Source organism: Coregonus lavaretus (genome assembly GCF_964263955.1).
Source record: "Coregonus lavaretus genome assembly, contig: HAP1_SCAFFOLD_3885, whole genome shotgun sequence".
Lineage (NCBI taxonomy): Eukaryota > Metazoa > Chordata > Actinopteri > Salmoniformes > Salmonidae > Coregonus > Coregonus lavaretus.
Window position 1 is genome coordinate 27,242 of NW_028160792.1, and position 21,111 is coordinate 48,352.

The 21,111-nt window shown below is 42.1% G+C and overlaps 1 protein-coding gene across 1 annotated transcript; it reads right to left on the reverse strand.

Annotated features, from left to right (window-relative positions):
* Nucleotides 1-1,549: 1,549 nt before the first annotated feature.
* LOC311121438 (aquaporin-10-like) lies at nucleotides 1,550-19,374 on the reverse strand. Its single transcript, XM_084195926.1, has 6 exons — nucleotides 18,781-19,374; nucleotides 6,466-6,592; nucleotides 4,353-4,490; nucleotides 4,080-4,198; nucleotides 3,239-3,456; nucleotides 1,550-2,652 (listed from the first exon to the last, which is right to left on the reverse strand). Exons 1-6 carry the CDS (start codon nucleotides 19,039-19,041, stop codon nucleotides 2,436-2,438), a joined length of 1,080 nt encoding a protein of 359 aa, XP_084052052.1. The 5' UTR covers nucleotides 19,042-19,374; the 3' UTR covers nucleotides 1,550-2,435.
* Nucleotides 19,375-21,111: the final 1,737 nt, after the last annotated feature.

The window sequence follows — 21,111 nt, forward strand, 5'->3', positions numbered from 1 at the left end:
TAACATAATTATCCAATTTGTGCAAAATACATTCCCAACCATGACCTGAAATTAAATGTTTACTGACAATTATTCTCATCAGCAGCCTACACTTTAGCCCAATGAACCAAATTATTAGCCTATCTTAAGGACAATATTACAATAAATATTTAACTTATGCATTGTCTGTTATCAACATTATATGGTAAATAATAGGCATGTTATCAACAACCAAAAATGTAGCCTATTTCCGAACTAAGTAGCCATTTCATGTAAAATCGTAAATGCTGAGGATATGGCTTTTGCAAGCGCCAACATCCCTCTCGAAAAAGTTGACAATCTCAAAATGTGCCATTCATTAACACACATGTAATGAACAGAGGCGCAGTCTGGTTTAAAAAACCGAAACCATCTCCATGAACCACAGACAAATACACTGACACGCAAGGCCAATATGTTCTTCATATTTTGTAGGAGAGCTGGGTGAACACGTTAACGTTGTTCTGGCTAATACAGTGTATTTACAGGCAGTGATGTATTCAACAGTGTCAGCATATCATTCCGAGTACCTGAGCTTTTACGCGCACTTTGTGGCTGCGGGCTGCAGGCTGGGAGATGGCGAAGCGTATCTCTCCAAATACTGCGGTATTAACAGAGTTGGAGAAGTTGTAGGAATTTTATTTCTATAGCGAATGAAAATAGGCTTACCATTTATGCTCAGAAAATAGTCAACATTTCCCCTTCTCAATTTTATGATATAAAAATGCCTATCAACTCATATGTTAAGAAGAGATTGATGTCTTGTTATGCAAGGATGAGACTATTTCGCTATATCCACCACGATCTGCCACCTATCTAAACTGTCTTGGGTGTAATGTGTTTATTTTATTGCAGATGGATGTGTATCCTGTCTTTCCGTTTATAGTCTAATGCTAAATTGCAGGTTTTTCCAGAATTTCTGTCATCTGCAAAGAGCTTCTTATCATTATTATTGGCACACTCTTATTTCAAGCGATATTCTGATTTAGAGTTTTTTTATCTTTTCTAGTTGGATTCATAGCTTCCCCCCTAATTGCCCCCATTTTTATAACCTCCGATGATCAGGGATTGAGTCTGGGAGAGGATCAGCTTGAGCAAAATGAGGTGTATAATCACTGATCTATAATGAACAAAATTATAAACGCAATGTTCAACATTTTCAACGATTTTACTGAGATACAGTTCATAAGGAAATCAGTCAATTGAAATAAATTCATTAGGCCCTAATCTATGGATTTCACATGACTGGGCAGTGGCACAGCCATGGGTGGGCCTGGGAGGGCATAGGTCCACCCACTTGGGAGACTAGCCCACCCACTGGGGAGCAAGGCCCAGCCAATCAGAATTAGTTTTCCCCCACAAAAGGGCTTTATAACAGACATAAATACTCCTCAGTTTCATCAGCTGTCTGGTTGGCTGGTCTCAGACAATCCCGCAGGTTAAGAAGCCAGATGTGGGGGTCCTGGGTTGTAAAGCTTGTGCACAACACTTGTGCACAACATTTGAGAGAAATATGCTTTTTGTGCATATGGAAAATGTCTGGGATCTTTTATTTCAGCTCATAAACCACGGAACCAACACTTTACATGTTGCATTAAACATTTTGTTCAGTGTACAAATAGTATTCCCTGCCAAATAATAGGCTTTGTGCAATTACGTTTCGTAGAGATACGCCTCACCTAGCTTAGCCCCCCCATAACAGTCACTCACTCACATTCAGACATTGAATGATTGATTGTAGACAGCTTGTGTCAATTAAAGAGCATTTTCCTTGGATTTCTGCCTGCAGCAAACCCAGTTGCTAATGCTGGAAATACCTGTCAAAGATAAAACCCACAAAAAAACAATCAGAAGGCTCTAATCATAATATCAATTTCTCCTTTCATAGCTGTGTGTCATAGAAGCTCTCTACTAATATATACACATGATCTTCAATCAGCAGCAGCATCTCAATAGAACAATATGATAGGAGGGGAGTCTTGGACAGATGTTCTCCCATCAGTCTGTTAGCATGTCCCTTCTCATATAGGAAACAGCCAGCCAGAGAAAAATGTCTCCCCACTGGGCAAAGAAGTCAGTTCAATGTCTAGTTTTGATTTACATTTGGTTGAGTTGTCAACTAATGTGAATTCAACAACATTGGATTTAGGTGAAAAGTTGGTAGAAAAAAAGATAAATGCCCTTATGTTGATGACCTTTTGCAAATCCAATCAGTTTTTCACGTTGATTCAATGTCATCCCTTTGATTTTTTTGGGGTTGAAATGACATGGAAACAACGTTGATTCAACCAGTTTTTGCCCAGTGGGGGGTTGGAGTCTCTTGGAAGTCAGTTGGAATTCAGTGATTAAAATGAAAAGATTCCCACTCACTGTGCACATTCTCACTTCAACAGTAGGCCTGGATGTCTCTACCCTATCTAGAAAACGGCAGTTTTCAACTCCACCCCTTCCTTCTCTGGTGCTGGGGGCTGCTTCCACACCTCCGCGGTGGGTTTGGTAGAGGGGCTATCTATGGGGGGGTTCGTTGGAAGGTCGGGCAGGTGCCACGCGATGAAGACCAGATACATCCCAGAGCCCACCATCCCTCCCAGCAGAGGAGCCGTCAGGGGAACCCAGAACCAGTAGTTATAACACCTAGAGAGAAGAGAAGGAGGGAGGGAGGATTCGTTACCACGTCTGCAAGTCAATCAACTACACTCCAACAGCTCGTGCCCAGTTCCAAATTGAAATATGGTATCTGTGCCATGTGTGTCCGTCATGTACCTGTCTAGCACATTGGTATCTGCTGGTAGATGTTCCTATAGACATAAAGTGTCTTACGGGCACACTTGGCACCACAGGCGGCCGGTGGCACCTTAATTGGGGAGGACCGACTCATAGTAATGGCCGGAATGGAATTAATGGAATGGTATCGAACACATCAAACACATGGTTTCCATGTGTTTGATAGCATTCCATTCACTCCATTCCAGCCATTATTATGAGCCATCCTCCCCTCAGCAGCCTCCTGTGCTTGGCACACTTGGCACACTTGGCACCAACACATTCACAAACACACAAACCAGATCCACCTCTAGTTCAGGAGTAGGCCACTCCTTTTATATGGTTCACTCTTCTCTCCCCTGCATTTAACTGACCCACTGACCAATTCATGTATTGTCTCACATGTTGCACACCTGCTTTCTCAGGTCAAAATGTGTGTGTGTGCTAGAAGACTTACGTGAACACTTCAGTGCCCCAGCCGGCGGTCAGTGTCAAGAGGCGTGGCCCCAAGTCACGGGCGGGGTTTATCGCTCCTCCGCAATTGGACGACATCGACATGCCGATCCCCAGGACCACCACGGCAACGATGGGCGGGATCAGAGCGTCGGGGGCAGGACTATTCTTCTGGTCGTCCAATGGGAGGATGCAGAGCATCAACATGGCAGTGCCCACCACCTGTGTGTGAAACCAGCAAATACAGGACGAGAGCTTGGGACTATAAGGTTCTATCTGCAAAAAGATCATTCTGAGATAATTGGCTTCATTAAAGTTCCAAACCGTCATTGGTTTGAATGATGTCAACAATTTTATCTTGTATTCTTTTGAACTTAACAACATGAATTGGTGGTATTTAGAGTACTATATACAGTAGGTAGAGAACATTGAACAGAACAAGGCTATGTCAAAAACTCCATTTTGACAAAAATGCAGATAGAACCTTATAGTCCCAAGCTCTCGAGGAGTCAATCGTTAACAAAACAAATCACCCAGTTCCATTTAACTTTCTTATATTTCTGAATGTTCACATTTATAACACCATTATGGTTTCCACTAGATAGCACAGCCACAAAGTATATAATTGTCTATATTGTAACAATGAATGATAATGTAATCTTAATTTAAGGTTAGGGTTAAGCATAAGGTTAGCCGTGTGGTTAAGGTTAGGTTTAGGTTTAAAATCAGATTTTAAGAAGAGAAATTGTAGAAAATAGACATGGTTTATGACTTTGTGGCTGTGGTAGTTAGTGACGACCCACCCTCATCTGTTCCTGCTTCATACTGTATCATATTGATCTGACCTGGTCTAGGATGCTGCTGCTGAGAGATAGGTGCTCTACGGGATAGGTGGCAAAGATGGATGCCGTCTCATTTGCCCCGTACACTGTCAAATTCCCTCCACTGAAGTCCATGATAGCATCTGACAGAGAAAGGGAACTGGTTGTTCAGTGACATTCATCATGGCACACACTATATCCTAATGTCTTACCACTCTATACTGCTGCATCTGCATGTAACAAGCTGACATGACACCAATGATTGGTGGGACTGGTGTGAGAGTGTGTGTGACTGACCATAGTAGACCAGGAAGACCAGGCCAGAGGCCAGGTAAGCTCCCAGCACCTGACACAGAGAGTATGGGAGCAGCTTCACCCAGGGCACCCTGCCCAACGAACAAAAACTCAGAGTGACCGCTGGGTTCAGATGGGCTCCTACAGGAGAGAGAGAGCAAGAGCAAGAGAGAGAGAGAGAGAGAGAGAGAGGAGATAGAGAGGTAGAGAGAGAGAGAAGGAGGGGGAGAGGAGAAGAGAGACGAGAGAGGAGAGGGAGAGAGAGGGGGAGAGAGAGGGAGAGAATCTGTCAACCTGTTTATGATCTCACCCACTAAATCTGTGAACATCACAAGCACACACGCACACACACACACACACAGATTAAAAAGAGTGAGAGTGTGTGTGGGAGTGAGACCATGGAGAGTTGTGGCCACTGCAGTAACAGCCTAATGCAGAATGAATCACCAGGACACGACAGACAGCTAGCACTGTGTGACCACAGTAATGTTACACTCATAACTCACATAGAAGTCTGGGCGCTTGTGTGACCATTTCACACCACCCCTACGTCCGTTACTGTTGCCAGACTGCCGTTGACAGTATGGTATAAATACGTAGAATGGGAGGGTACAGACATATGAGAACCGCTAATGAAATCAAGCTTAGTAATGGTGCACAGCAAATTGGCCAGTATTACCTAGTGTTGATTTTTTAGTGTAACATTCCTAGTGTTGATTCAGGTGTTCAATTAACCCTGTAAGTGTTACATTAACACTCATTGGTGTAAAAAGAACCCAAGCTTTGGTGTTAATAACCAGTGTTAAACCAAAACCATGCCCATCATTAACATATTTCCCAGCATGCTCTATTGCAGGTTGATTTTTGGAATTGTTTATTTCAATATCTATGTTTTTTGCATGTACTGTTGATTCATTAATCTTATGTTACTTAAATATAAATAACATAACATTTTTCAAAACTATTACAATCTGTTACATGGATTTATTGCACCCGTTACTGAAATGGTTGTTCCAGTTTAGATGGTTTAGGTTGTCTCATGGCTTTGTCTGCTCAACCCGGCAGTCATTCTGAATGCAGATTGCAGGTGAATAAAAATTCCAAAATGTTGGATATCCCCACTCTGGCTGTATTCCAATAGGAATTACACATCACTTTGCAAGCCATCACAATGTGACTTGCAGGCCTGAAGAACATGAGTTTCAGGCTACTGCATTAGGATAAAACTAGGCCCTCAAAATAAGGCCTTATTAAATACTTGTATTGTGTTGAGTAATAACATTTTCATGTGTCACGCCCTGACTTATGGGACTCTTGTATGTTGAGTCAGGGTGTGGAGATCTATGTTATTATTTCTATGTTCACATTCTAGGTTGTGTATTTCTATGTTTGGCCGGGTGTGATTCCCAATCAGAGGCAGCTGTCGCTCGTTGTCTCTGATTGGGGATCATACTTAAGTAGCCTGTTTGCAATCATTAGTTGTGGGATCTTGTTCTGTGGTGTGGTGTGGTGTGGTGTGGTGTGGTGTGGTGTGGTGTGGTGTGGTGTGGTGTGGTGTGGTGTGGTGTGGTGTGGTGTGGTGTGGTGTGGTGTGGTGTGGTGTTTAGCCTGAGGACTTCACTTTACGTTGTTTTGTTTGTGTGTTTATTTTGGATAATAAACATGTATGCATTTCACGCTGCGCCTTGGTCTGACCCGTCCTTCAACGTCCGTGACATCATGATAACATATTTGTCTGTCAGTGTTGATTTAACACTGGAGAATTTGCTGTGTGTATTCATTTTAGGATTAGGGTTGTCAGTTGAAGGGGAAATATACTGTACCAGTGGAGGCTGGTGGGAGGAACTATAGAAGGACGGGCTCATTGTAATGGCTGGAATGGAGTAAATGGAACAGTATCATATGGAAACCACATGTTTGACTCCGTTCCAGTAGTTCCATGCCAGCCATTACAATGAGCCCATCCTCCTATAGCTCATCCCACCAGCCTCCTCTGTACTGTGCATACTGTATACTGTATGAGTTGTTGTTTCAAGTAGAGAAAATGACAGTATCTAGTCTAATCCCAGGTTTGGGATGGGAGTTGGTTTGGGATTAAAGGTGTAGTAGGGTTTACCTGAGACCCCCTTGCAGAGGTACATGGCAGACATGACCCCTACAGAGAAGGCCATGTTGGCTGAGAGGTACTGTCCTTTAGTCTCTCTACTGGTCTTCACCTGGGCTGATGCACTACAGCCAAACATCTAGAGGAAGACAGAGGGGGAGAGAGGGGAGTCAGAATTTAAGTCAAATTAGGTTAAAGAGTCAATCTGGTCTCATAAATGAGATGTAACATAGTAAATATAAAGAAAGGACACTGAAATTAGTATGATATTCAACTTTTAGTGCTGAGCGATTAGTGCTGTTTGAGGTCGGTTCATTTTCAGTACGATAATTTCTTTAGACATTAATGCACTATGCATTATGTAGGATGAATGCTGTAACAACACAGAATAAAACAATTCATATAAGTCCCATGATGGTAGTGACTGCCCATTACTGCTAATTTACCATCATTTATTCACATTACTTTAATGAAATGTTGTGTATATTACATTTGTTTTATTTGATGACTTTATTATTTAATTCCAAGTCATCATCTCATCTCTGGGGCGGCAGGTAGCTTAGTGGTTAAGAGCGTTGTGCCAGTAACCGAAAGGTCGCTGGTTCTAATCCCCGAGCCGACTAGGTGAAAAATCTGTCGATGTGCCCTTGAGCAAGGCACTTAACCCTAATTGCTCCTGTAAGTCGCTCTGGATAAGAGCGTCTGCTAAATGACTAAAATGTAAATGTAAAATGTCTCTATAGAGCTGCTGCCTATGCTGTCTGACTAAATCACTATTTTAGTAGTTCTTCAAAGTAAATAAGGTGTGCTTTTATGACTGCTGAATACCAACTATCCATCACTTAGATCATGTATTTTCAGGTAGAGATACCTCACGAAGCAACTGCTCTCTATCACTCTCGATCGCACATTGTTCTGTCTCTTCTCTCCCTCTCCGGGTCTGCCCCAAACTAACCTAATGTAGCAGGCCTAAAAGAAACACAGAGATCGGACAAGTAGGCATGCAATGGATTATGGTCAAAGAAGTTAATTACCACGTTTTTTGCACTAAACTATGTAGTATATTGGCCTGTTGGAAACTACATCTCCCTACTATATCACACAGTCCGGGCTTGATCTGATTTATCTCTAGAGAAACTGTGCAATGTGCTCATTGAGCTAACAGAAAAAACGAACGAAATGGAATTCAAATAATTGAACTGACTTCGGTCAATTAGTTGTTTAAAACCCCCCCCCCCCCCCCAAAAAAAAAAATTTGGTTAATCGATCAGCACTAGTTAGGTTTGGTATGGTTACATAAGACAGAAGTTTACTTAAGGCAAAAATGAAAGAAGGGTGGTTGGTCGGAGTGGATGGGTGAGCATATAATACGAATGTCTAGCAAGTCAACGGTTGCGTGTTCAAATCTCATAATGGACAACATTAGCATTTTAGCAACTACTTACTTTTTAGCTATTTTGCAACTACTTAGCATGTTAGCTAACCCTTCCCCTAACCCGAACCCAACCCTAACTCTTTAACTTAACTCATAACCCTTACTTTAAACTTACCCTAACCTTAACCCTAACCTTAACCCCTAACCCTAACCCCTAGCCTAGCTAACGTTAGCCACCTACTGTAGCTAACATTAGTGTTAGCCACATAGCCTCCTAGCTAACGTTAGCCACAACAAATTGGAATTTGTAACATATCATACGTATTGAAAATTCATAGCATATTGTATGAATTGCAAATCGTAACACATTATACAAATTGTAATTCATAACATACAGTATCATATGAAATGGATGATGGACATCCACAAATTAATACATACCATACTAAATGGAGGGAGACAGACTTAAGTTTACTATGTTACTCTACACATGACTCCAGGTTGAAAGAATACAGTGAGGGAGGAGATGAGAGAGTGGTGGGGAGAAGGAAGGAGGGAGAAGGAATAAGAGAAGCAAAGCGCAAGTACACTAAAAATTAGGGGTTCAACAAGGGTTCTTCTAAGTCAAAGTTCTTCAAAGAACCTTAGGGTTCTTGGCACTGAAAATTGCCCCCAAAAGTGGGTGGGGGTTCTTGCAGGAACCTAACAGCCCAACTGAAGCATTTGGATTTGAATTTAAAAGGACAGCAGGTGCAGGCACTTAACTGAAAAATGTAAAGATCTCCTAAATTGAAGGTAAGGTTTGTCCCTTGTATGATCTAAATTGATATTGTTTTATGATGATAATATCGATCTTTTCATATTTGTGCAAATCTTTCTAAAACAGAAAATGGACACAATTCAATGGATATCAATCAACAAAGAGGTAACAATATGAATGCTATACGAATATGTTGAAGGCTAGCTGTATTGGATGCAGATGACTGAACTGATCACTTTTGTGTCTGTGTCTGCAGGTTTACAGACGAGGAGGCATACAAAGGTATGTAAATTGGTATTGGTATGTTATGCAGATCATATGTACAATCCTCCTCCCTTACCTCTTCAATGAATATCCCATAGGCCTCTACATTATGGACAAGGTATGTGTATGAAAACCATTATCAAAACAGTTTTTTTCATTCATGTTTACCATAAAAAACCAAGGTATGAATACTGTTGTGTGCATGTTTTGTTAAACATCTGTATAATTACAATTTTTGGGATTCACAGACTTCACCCTCCCAAAACCTCTTACGAATATAACAGGAAACATCTTCGATCACCATGCACTGCAAAATCATTCTGGCTATGGATCCAGAGAATATCAACACATTAACATCAACATGCCAAAGGATATACCCATTGGACTTGGGGCTCTGCTGGGAGATTTTTTTATTCTGCTTTGCCACTAAAATCATAATAAACACTGACAACTAAAATATGGTGTTATTGTTGTCATTATCATGTGTATTATTCTTATTCTTATTAATAATAATAATAATAATAATAGGGGAGGGGGGTGTAGTTCAAAGATTAACCCCAAAAGGTTATTCAAAAGGTTATTCGAGGATCCATTAAAAGGGGTTCCCCCACAGCTTCAATTTGAAGAACCCCTGAAGGATACTCCAGGAACCTGTTCTTTTTAGTGTAGAGTAGAGGTAAAGGGGGTGAGAGGGAATGTGATAGAGGGGAAGAAAGGAGGAGAGGGGAAAGAGAGGAGCTCAACAGAGATACTGTAAAAGAAAGAGGGGAAATGAACAGACACTGCAGCCGTGGCTAGGAGGACTGACAGTCACACAGCAACAACAAGCAGTTGAAGCACCCATACACCTACTTCTTCTCTCTGTCTGGGTCGTTCCACCAATTCAATGTCTTTTGAGAAGTGTAACTTGGTCAAAAAAACCTTTAGATTTCACCAAATTTTAACATTCTGTAATAAAGAGTGCATGTTCAACTGAATAAAAAAACATGTTTTCCCATCTCTAGAGGGTAGCCCTTTCCTGCAGTCAATGACCAAAAGCACCCTCAACTCTTTATCTGACATGGTACGTCTTCTTTTTTTTTAAGCCCATAACCATGTGTGTGAGGTGTATACTTTTGTTTCAAAGTAGATTTGTTTAAGACTACCAAGAATCAATCTGTGTGACCCTGATTTAGCCCACTGCAGTAAAAGGTTCAGTACAAAAATTACTTTAGTAAGTGCCAAATAAAGTAACAGGGTTGACCGTAACAGTGTTGATGATTTCATCTTAAATTAGCCATGAATCCACTGAATGGAAGCTTGTTGTGTGCAAGAAGGAGTAGCAATTGAATGCAAGCTTCACAAACAAATGTAAATTGTAAGAAAAACTCTAGCCTGTCTATCTATGGGTAACGTGTTCTGCTCGACCCGCTCAGTTTTCCATCACAAAACACCAGAAAATTGCATTTTGTTGTCGAACCAGCTCACCTGCTTTTACACTATGATTTGACTATCAGATGTTAAATGTTTCTTTGGAGAAAAAAAATGTTTAAAAAGGAATAGTTTCACCATATTAAAACGAGAGTTCAGTTCATGTAACAGGGTTGACCCTAAAATTTGGGACAGACGTAAATGATTCACTAATCACATGAAATAAATGATAATCTTCAGATATGACTATGTTTTACAATTATGGTGAAACGTTTTGGTTAAGTGGGTTAAAATCTTCCTAGAAGTCACAGAAGGCGCACGGAGGGACATGTCAAAATAACATGTCTTTATTACATTTACATGATAAAATATCGGATGTACAGTGGAGAAAAAAAGTATTTAGTCAGCCACCAATTGTGCAAGTTCTCCCACTTAAAAAGATGAGAGAGGCCTGTAATTTTCATCATAGGTACACGTCAACTCTGACAGACAAATTGAGGGAAAAAAATCCAGAAAATCACATTGTAGGATTTTTTATGAATTTATTTGCAAATTATGGTGGAAAATAAGTATTTGGTCACCTACAAACAAGCAAGATTTCTGGCTCTCACAGACCTGTGACTTCTTCTTTAAGAGGCTCCTCTGTCCTCCACTCATTACCTGTATTAATGGCACCTGTTTGAACTTGTTATCAGTATAAAAGACACCTGTCCACAACCTCAAACAGTCACACTCCAAACTCCACTATGGCCAAGACGAAAGAGCTGTCAAAGGACACCAGAAACAAAATTGTAGACCTGCACCAGGCTGGGAAGACTGAATCTGCAATAGGTAAGCAGCTTGGTTTGAAGAAATCAACTGTGGGAGCAATTATTAGGAAATGGAAGACATACAAGACCACTGATAATCTCCCTCGATCTGGGGCTCCACGCAAGATCTCACCCCGTGGGGTCAAAATGATCACAAGAACGGTGAGCAAAGATCCCAGAACCACACGGGGGGACCTAGTGAATGACCTGCAGAGAGCTGGGACCAAAGTAACAAAGCCTACCATCAGTAACACACTACGCCACCAGGGACTCAAATCCTGCAGTGCCAGACGTGTCCCCCTGCTTAAGCCAGTACATGTCCAGGCCCGTCTGAAGTTTGCTAGAGTGCATTTGGATGATCCAGAAGAGGATTGGGAGAATGTCATATGGTCAGATGAAACCAAAATAGAACTTTTTGGTAAAAACTCAACTGGTCGTGTTTGGAGGACAAAGAATGCTGAGTTGCATCCAAAGAACACCATACCTACTGTGAAGCATGGGGGTGGAAACATCATGCTTTGGGGCTGTTTTTCTGCAAAGGGACCAGGATGACTGATCCGTGTAAAGGAAAGAATGAATGGGGCCATGTATCGTGAGATTTTGAGTGAAAACCTCCTTCCATCAGCAAGGGCATTGAAGATGAAACGTGGCTGGGTCTTTCAGCATGACAATGATCCCAAACACACCGCCCGGGCAACGAAGGAGTGGCTTCGTAAGAAGCATTTCAAGGTCCTGGAGTGGCCTAGCTAGTCTCCAGATCTCAACCCCATAGAAAGTCTTTGGAGGGAGTGGAAAGTCCGTGTTGCCCAGCGACAGCCCCAACACATCACTGCTCTAGAGGAGATCTGCATGGAGGAATGGGCCAAAATACCAGCATCAGTGTGTGAAAACCTTGTAAAGACTTACAGAAAACGTTTGACCTGTGTCATTGCCAACAAAGGGTATATAACAAAGTATTGAGAAACTTTTGTTATTGACCAAATACTTATTTTCCACCATAATTTGCAAATAAATTCATTAAAAATCCTACAATGTGATTTTCTGGAAAAATAATTCTCATTTTGTCTGTCATAGTTGACGTGTACCTATGATGAAAATTACAGGCCTCTCTCATCTTTTTAAGTGGGAGAACTTGCACAATTGGTGGCTGACTAAATACTTTTTTTCCCCACTGTATTGAATTCTCCATGTGGCCTATATTAAAGGACACTTCATTCAATATAACAGGCTTTTAAAATTCAATATGGGTGCACAATTTCGACTTGAAATATCAAAGGGACGCAAAAGGCACTCTTTTCGTGGAACGACCCATCTACTTCTAGGAAACGACTTCTCCTTATCTATTTGTTAGATAGCCATAGCCTTTAATAAGCCACAATACGCAGACTTGTAAGACTGGTTATCTGAGCTGGTCTCTGTTAAGATAAGTCATTGTCCTGTAAAACTTTACAGGTCTATAAAGTAAAGTAGCAGTAAAGAGTGTTAACGAGATTATTATATTACTTCAATATCAATCAAGACACATTTACTACAGCTCCTACAGTCAAATCTGACCACCTCTGGTGGCATTATCTAAATTACGTATAATATTGTATACTACCCTACGCACACAGCCAAGACAATGCAGGAGTGACTTCGGGACAAGTCTCTGAATGTCCTTGAGTGGCCCAGCCAGAGCACGTTCTTGAACCTGATCGAACAGGAGACCTGAAAATACCTGTGCAGCGACGCTCCCCATCCAACCTGACATAGCTTGAGAGGATCTGCAGAGAAGAATGGGAGAAACTCCCCAAATACAGGTGTGCCAAGCTTGTAGCATCATACCCAAGAAAACTCAAGGCTGTAATCGCTGCCAAAGCTGCTTCAACAAAGTACTGAGGAAACCCCCTGAATACTTATGTAAATGTGATATTTCCGGTTTTTATTTGTAGTAAATTTGCTACAATTTCTAAAAACCAGTTTTTGCTTTGTCATTATGGAGTATTGTGTGTAGATTGATGAGGGGGAAAAAACAATTTAATCCATTTTAGAATAAGGCTGTAACGTAACAAAATGTGGAAAAAGTAAAGGGGTCTGAATACTTTCTGAATGCACTGTAAATACACTAAGTATACCAAACATTATGAGCACCTTCCTAATATTTAGTTGCACTCCGACCCTTTGGCCCTCAGAACAGCCTCAATTTGTCAGGGCATGGACTCTACAAGGTGTCGAAAGCATTCCACAGTGATGCTGGCCAATATTGTCTCCAATGACTCCCACAGTTGTGTCAAGTTGGCTGGATGTCGTTTGGGTGGTTAACCATTCTTGATACACACTGGAAACTGTTGAGCGTGAACAACCCAGCAGCGTTGCCGTTCTTGACACAATCTGGTGGGCCTGGCACCTACTACCATACCCTGTTCAAAGGCTCTTAATGTGTTCTTAATGTTTTGTATATTTTGTATATTCCCTGTCTGATTCCCAGTCCATCCACTAGATAGCAGTAAGAGATCACATGACGTCTCTTGGCAACTTGAAACCAGTTGCATCTGGTTTGGGTTGTGAGTCACCGTGCCAAAATGGATGAATGGATTTTAACAAATCAAATCAAATCAAATCAAATTTTATTGGTCACATGCGCCGAATACAACAGGTGCAGACATTACAGTGAAATGCTTACTTACAGCCCTTAACCAACAGTGCATTTATTTTAAACAAAAAAGTAAGAATAAAACAACAACAAAAAAGTGTTGAGAAAAAAAGAGCAGAAGTAAAATAAAGTGACAGTAGGGAGGCTATATATACAGTAAAATAAAGTGACAGTAGGGAGGCTATATATACAGGGGGGTACCGTTGCATAGTCAATGTGCGGGGGCACCGGCTAGTTGAGGTAGTTGAGGTAATATGTACATGTGGGTAGAGTTAAAGTGACTATGCATAAATACTTAACAGAGTAGCAGCAGCGTAAAAAGGATGGGGTGGGGGGGGCAGTGCAAATAGTCCGGGTAGCCATGATTAGCTGTTCAGGAGTCTTATGGCTTGGGGGTAGAAGCTGTTGAGAAGTCTTTTGGACCTAGACTTGGCACTCCGGTACCGCTTGCCGTGCGGTAGCAGAGAGAACAGTCTATGACTAGGGTGGCTGGAGTCTTTGACAATTTTGAGGGCCTTCCTCTGACACCGCCTGGTATAGAGGTCCTGGATGGCAGGGAGCTTTGCCCCAGTGATGTACTGGGCCGTACGCACTACCCTCTGTAGTGCCTTGCGGTCAGAGGCCAAGCAGTTGCCATACCAGGCGGTGATGCAACCAGTCAGGATGCTCTCGATGGTGCAGCTGTAGAATTTTTTGAGGATCTGAGGACCCATGCCAAATCTTTTTAGTCTCCTGAGGGGGAATAGGCTTTGTCGTGCCCTCTTCACGACTGTCTTGGTGTGTTTGGACCATGATAGTTCGTTGGTGATGTGGACACCAAGGAACTTGAAGCTCTCAACCTGTTCCACTACAGCCCCGTCGATGAGAATGGGGGCGTGCTCAGTCCTCTTTTTTTTCCTGTAGTCCACAATCATCTCCTTTGTCTTGGTCACGTTGAGGGAGAGGTTGTTGTCCTGGCACCACACGGCCAGATCTCTGACCTCCTCCCTATAGGCTGTCTCATCGTTGTCGGTGATCAGGCCTACCACTGTTGTGTCGTCGGCAAACTTAATGATGGTGTTGGAGTCGTGCCTGGCCATGCAGTCATGGGTGAACAGAGAGTACAGGAGGGGACTGAGCACGCACCCCTGAGGGGCCCCCGTGTTGAGGATCAGTGTGGCAGATGTGTTGTTACCTACCCTTACCACCTGGGGGCGGCCCGTCAGGAAGTCCAGGATCCAGTTGCAGAGGGAGGTGTTTAGTCCCAGGATCCTTAGCTTAGTGATGAGCTTAGAGGGCACTATGGTGTTGAATGCTGAGCTGTAGTCAATGAATAGCATTCTCACGTAGGTGTTCCTCTTGTCCAGGTGGGAAAGGGCAGTGTGGAGTGCGATAGAGATTGCATCATCTGTGGATCTGTTGGGGCGGTATGCAAATTGGAGTGGGTCTAGGGTTTCTGGGATTATGCTGTTGATGTGAGCCATGACCAGTCTTTCAAAGCACTTCATGGCTACAGACGTCAGTGCTACGGGTCGGTAGTCATTTAGGCAGGTTATCTTAGAGTTCTTGGGCCTGACATCTTAAAAATACCCTAGAAATCAGGACTTTCAAGTTATCAATGTTTGATTCTTATGACATTGCCAGCAATAAGATTTGAGTTCAATTTCCAAAAAGACAAGGGCTAACTTGCCTGGCCCAAAACAACTGCTCAGAGTTGAACAAAGATGGATTTTTTTTTTATAGGTGCTAGTAACCCTAAGAAGTGATCAAATCATGCCATACAGCTAAAACCTCTCTGGTTATAGTTTCAAGTTATCAACTTAATAATGTACCAAAAAACTTTTTCATAAGCTACTGTAAATAGGCTACTGATAAAGAGATGTTCACATTTCCACATAGGCAGTGGTGGAAGAAGTACCCAATTGTCATATTTGAGTAAAAGTAAAGATGTTTTAATAGAAAATGACTCAAGTAAAAGTGAAAGTCCCCAGTAAAATACTACTTGAGTAACAGTCTAAAAGTATTTGGTTTTAAATATACTCAAGTATCAAAAGTATATGTAATTTCTAAAACAAAAAGTAAAAGTATAAATTATTTCAAATTCTTTATATAAAGCAAAACAGACGACACCATTTTCTAGTATAATTTTTTAACGGATAGCCAGGGGCACACTCCAACACTCAGACATCATTTACAAACGAAGCATGTGTGTTTAGTGAGTCCGCCAGATCAGAGGCAGTAGGGATGACCAGGGATGTTCTCTTGATACGTGCATGAATTGGACAATTTTCCTGTCCTGCTAAGAATGCAAAATGTAATGAGTACTTTTGGGTGTCAGAGAAAATGTATGGAGTAAAAAGTACATTATTTTCTTTAGGGATGTAGTGGAGTAAAAGTAAAAGTGGTCAAAAATAGTAAAATACAGATCCCCAAAAAACTACTTAAGTAGCACTTTAAACTATTTTTACTTAAGTACTTTACACTACTGCATGTAGGAACATGGTTGCAATAAGTGGAGTTGACTGGTGGACATTTGTCTACTTACTGCTTGCTGCTTACACAGGTTTTATCTCCATTCTTATTTGCAATGTCGAGAGGAAACCTGCAAGTAAGCATTTTATTGTACTGTTTATATGACACATACACTGCTCAAAACAATAAAGGGAACACTTAAACAACACAATGTAACTCCAAGTCAATCACACTTCTGTGAAATCAAACTGTCCACTTAGGAAGCAACACTGATTGACAATAAATGTAACATGCTGTTGTGCAAATGGGATAGACAACAGGTGGAAATTATAGGCAATTAGCAAGACACCCCCAATAAAGGAGTGGTTCTGCATGTGGTGACCACAGACCACTTCTCAATTCCTATGCTTCCTGGCTGATGTTTTGGTCACTTTTGAATGCTGGCGGTGCTTTCACTCTAGTGGTAGCATGAGACGGAGTCTACAACCCACACAAGTGGTTCAGGTAGTGCAGCTCATCCAGGAAGGCACATCAATGCGAGCTGTGGCAAGAAGGTTTGTTGTGTCTGTCAGTGTAGTGTCCAGAGCATGGAGGCGCTACCAGGAGACAGGCCAGTGCATCAGGAGATGTGGAGGAGGCCGTAGGAGGGCAACAACCCAGCAGCAGGACCGCTACCGCCGCCTTTGTGCAAGGAGGAGCAGGAGGAGCACTGCCAGAGCCCTGCAAAATGACCTCCAGCAGGCCACAAATGTGCATGTGTCTGCTCAAACGGTCAGAAACAGATTCCATGAGGGTGGTATGAGGGCCCGACGTCCACAGGTGGGGGTTGTGCTTACAGCCCAACACCGTGCAGGACGTTTGGCATTTGCCAGAGAACACCAAGATTGGCAAATTCGCCACTGGCGCCCTGTGCTCTTCACAGATGAAAGCAGGTTCACACTGAGCACATGTGACAGACGTGACAGAGTCTGGAGACGCTGTGGAGAACGTTCTGCTGCCTGCAACATCCTCCAGCATGACCAGTTTGGCGGTGGGTCAGTCATGGTGTGGTGTGGCATTTCTTTGGGGGGCCGCACAGCCCTCCATGTGCTCGCCAGAGGTAGCCTGACTGCGATTAGGTACCGAGATGAGATCCTCAGACCCCTTGTGAGACCATATGCTGGTGCGGTTGGCCCTGGGTTCCTCCTAATGCAAGACAATGCTAGACCTCATGTGGCTGGAGTGTGTCAGCAGTTCCTGCAAGAGGAAGGCATTGATGCTATGGACTGGCCTGCCCGTTCCCCAGACCTGAATCCAATTGAGCACATCTGGGACATCATGTCTTGCTCCATCCACCAACGCCACGTTGCACCACAGACTGTCCAGGAGTTGGCGGATGCTTTAGTCCAGGTCTGGGAGGAGATCCCTCAGGAGACCATCCGCCACCTCATCAGGAGCATGCCCAGGCGTTGTAGGGAGGTCATACAGGCACGTGGAGGCCACACACACTACTGAGCCTCATTTTGACTTGTTTTAAGGACATTACATCAAAGTTGGATCAGCCTGTAGTGTGGTTTTCCACTTTAATTTTGAGTGTGACTCCAAATCCAGACCTCCATGGGTTGATAAATTTGATTTCCATTGATAATTTTTGTGTGATTTTGTTATCAGCACATTCAACTATGTAAAGAAAAAAGTATTTAATAAGATTATTTCATTCATTCAGATCTAGGATGTGTTATTTTAGTGTTCCCTTTATTTTTTTGAGCAGTGTATATATATATTGTCACGATCGTCGAACACAGTGGACCAATGCGCAGCGTGATTTGCGAACATACTTATTTATTAGAGTACCACACGAACAAAACAACAAAACGATACGTGAAGTCCTTGGTTACAATACAAAACCAACACGGAACAAGATCCCACAAAACACTGTGGCAAACAGGCTGCCTAAGTATGGTACCCAATCAGAGACAACAAGCAACAGCTGATACTCGTTGCCTCTGATTGAGAACCACCCCGGCCAACACAGAAACACAAGAGCTAGATAAAGAACCTAGAACACAAACACATAGAAACTACACACCCTGGCTCAACATAAGAGTCCCAGAGCCAGGGCGTGACATATATATATATATATATATATATATATATATATATTGTATTTGTATTTTTTTATCTTCAAAAATCTTCCATCTATAAAAATACTGTGCTTTATGTTTTCAAATCAAATCAAATGTTATTTATCACATACACGTGTTTAGCAGATGTTATAGCGGGTATAGCGAAATGCTTGTGCTTCTAGCTCCGACAGTGCAGTAATATCTAGCAAGTAATATCTAACAATTTCACAACATATACCCAAACCACACAAAACTAGTAAGGAATGGGATTTAAGAATATATACATATATGGACAAGCAATGACAGAGCGGCATGGACTAAGATACAGTAGAATATTATAGAATAGAATACAGTATATACATATGAGATGAGTAGTGCAAGATATGTAAACATTATTTAAGTGACTAGTGTTCCATTTCTTAAAGTGGCCAGTGATTTCAATAGGCAGCAGCAGCCTCTAATGTGCTAGTGATGGCTATTTAACAGTCTGATGGCCTTGAGATAGAAGGTAGGCTACTCACCAGCAGAACGAAGGTTCCCATCAGCTCTCCCAAACACTCCCGAACCAGGGGGTTCGTCATCCTCAGTGTCTGCTTCACCCACTCCACTTGGGGCTTAAAGCTGGGTCCCTTAACCCCCATCTCTCTGACCTCTGGGGCCACAGGCCAGGGGTCTCTGTCTGATACCTGCCCTCTCTCCTCCATCACCAATACCTGTTTGTTAGCCTGGACCTGTCCCTCTGTCCGTCTGTCCCCTGTCACATCTGAGACATCTATACGCATCTGTGCCTAAACCTGTAGCTTACACCTGGCCGGCCTACAGATTATGTGAGTGTATGATGCTCTGTGCAGATCAGATGCCCACGCAGATCAACTGGTTTCTGCAGAATCTTGGAGTCAATGTGGTATTCACACTCTGTCAAAGGCAAAAATAAAAAGTGTAATTTAATCAATAACAGCTGTCATCTTCACCTGTCCGTCGCCTGATGTCCATCATCGTCTTTCCCTGTGCACTCCTTTACTAGCTAGTTACCGTCTTTATCAGTGCCCGACCTGTCCTCTGATCAAATCCATGTCAACCACACACACACACACACACACACACACACACACACACACACAGCTGACTGTCCATTAACTAAAGTATTGGATCTAATCTCATCAATCAGACTTTGGCCTCCATAACCATGAACTCTAAACTGCACTAAACCTAGTTTTAAATCCTAGTTAAATGTCATCCTTCTTCTAAACAAACAGTATCTGCTGTGTTTTTGGTGTGATTAAACATTTGAGCTGCTTTGTCTTACCATGCTTGAGGAAGTCAATTAGCCAGCTAAGTTATTTGAGAAAAAAGTTGGATCTCAGATTCATATTGCTAGCTTGCAAGCTAACTAGCTAGCCATATCCATTTAGCTGTTTTGTTCCAATATAAATATAATTAGAACATCATAATAGTTTTAACCCGAGATGTACTTATCTGGGTTTAAAATTAAGTATTGCAGAACATCTCTGCCTGTCTTCCCTTGTTTCTCTGGTATTCTTTGTATTGATTATAATACATAGGCCTGGTTCCATAGTGAGTGAGCGTTGTGTAATAGAGTGGTGGCCTATAGAATATCTGTATGTTGTGTGTACAAACCCCACCCGACCCTATAGATACTACAGGAAATTAGATAAGGACCATGTGACCTTCCGGAGGGGTTTGCATCTGTTAAAACATGATCTCCTAAGGTGCCTTGTGTGTGTGTGTGCATGTGTGTGCATGTGTGTGTGTGTGTGTGTGTGTGTGCATACATGCCCATTTGTGTGTTCTGATTCTTCAGTTTTAGTACATTTCAAAAGGACTTTATAATCGTACCACACTGCCCTTTGGTTCTTTGGGCAAACCTAATGTAGGCATGTGCCAACTAAGCAACTAATCATTAATTAAGCCTTTGTTAACAACTCCACTGGAGTGATAAGATTGGTCAGTGAGGTTATATCGACCTCTCTTGTAACAGCGTTGAGTAATCTACTGTAATTAATAAACAGAGAAAAATAAAAGAGGGAATGCACACATAACTGAGGAAGGCAAGTGAACTGCCCTTCAATTTCAGGTAAAGCAAAGAAGTAGAAATGTGCTTAGAGCTGGCACAACTCTGTATTCTACATGACAGAGACCCATGTGTCTGCTCTAGAAAATACATTTCTATCTGAATGTTATGAAATGTCACATCTCCTGAACAGGCCCTGATGAAACCCTCAGGATAATAAAAAGACACTACCGATAATGAGGAGATAATGACGCAGGGAAGGCAACAAACACACAGACGGATACTAAGGAAACGCAGCATGGTTGAAATGTTATGAAGTATCACTAGCTCAATAAAGATTGCATTGGGGAGCAGTAAACAATGGCTTGGCATTATTCTCTTGTCAAGGGCAGAAAAAACTAACCTTGAAATAGTATTACATCGGCGATTGCCTAATGCTATCTTATCACATGGTCAGGCGACTGAGACCCATCCAATGAGAACCCATCCCACCAAGAGCAGTGTCTTCTGACAGGTTGCGTCATTCTGACTTGATTCGCTAATTAATCAGTGTCAATCAAACGCGATGTGTCGCTGAGACATGAGACATTACATAAACACATATAGGCCTATAAACTACACCTAAGAGCCTCATTGCACGTGCACACATGCACTCACACACACACACCTATCCCTGAGAACCGAGTATATTTGTGGGCAACGTAGGCGGGCAGATAATATGTGATCCTCTAGCGCCCCCTGTAAGTAAAACAATATACATTTACATTTTAGTAATTTAGCAGATGCTCTTATCCAGAGAGAGTTACAGGAGCAATTAGGG

Bases quoted from the DNA above. Each gene is read 5' to 3' on its own strand.
- LOC311121438 (XM_084195926.1), bottom strand. From the start codon at position 19,041: ATGCGTATAGATGTCTCAGATGTGACAGGGGACAGACGGACAGAGGGA. The intron at 4,491-6,465 runs GTAAACCCTACT...TCTCTCCTGTAG, and splicing joins CCTCTGCAAGGGGGTCTCAG to GAGCCCATCTGAACCCAGCG. The intron at 2,653-3,238 runs GTAAGTCTTCTA...TCTTCTCTCTAG, and splicing joins TGGGGCACTGAAGTGTTCAC to GTGTTATAACTACTGGTTCT.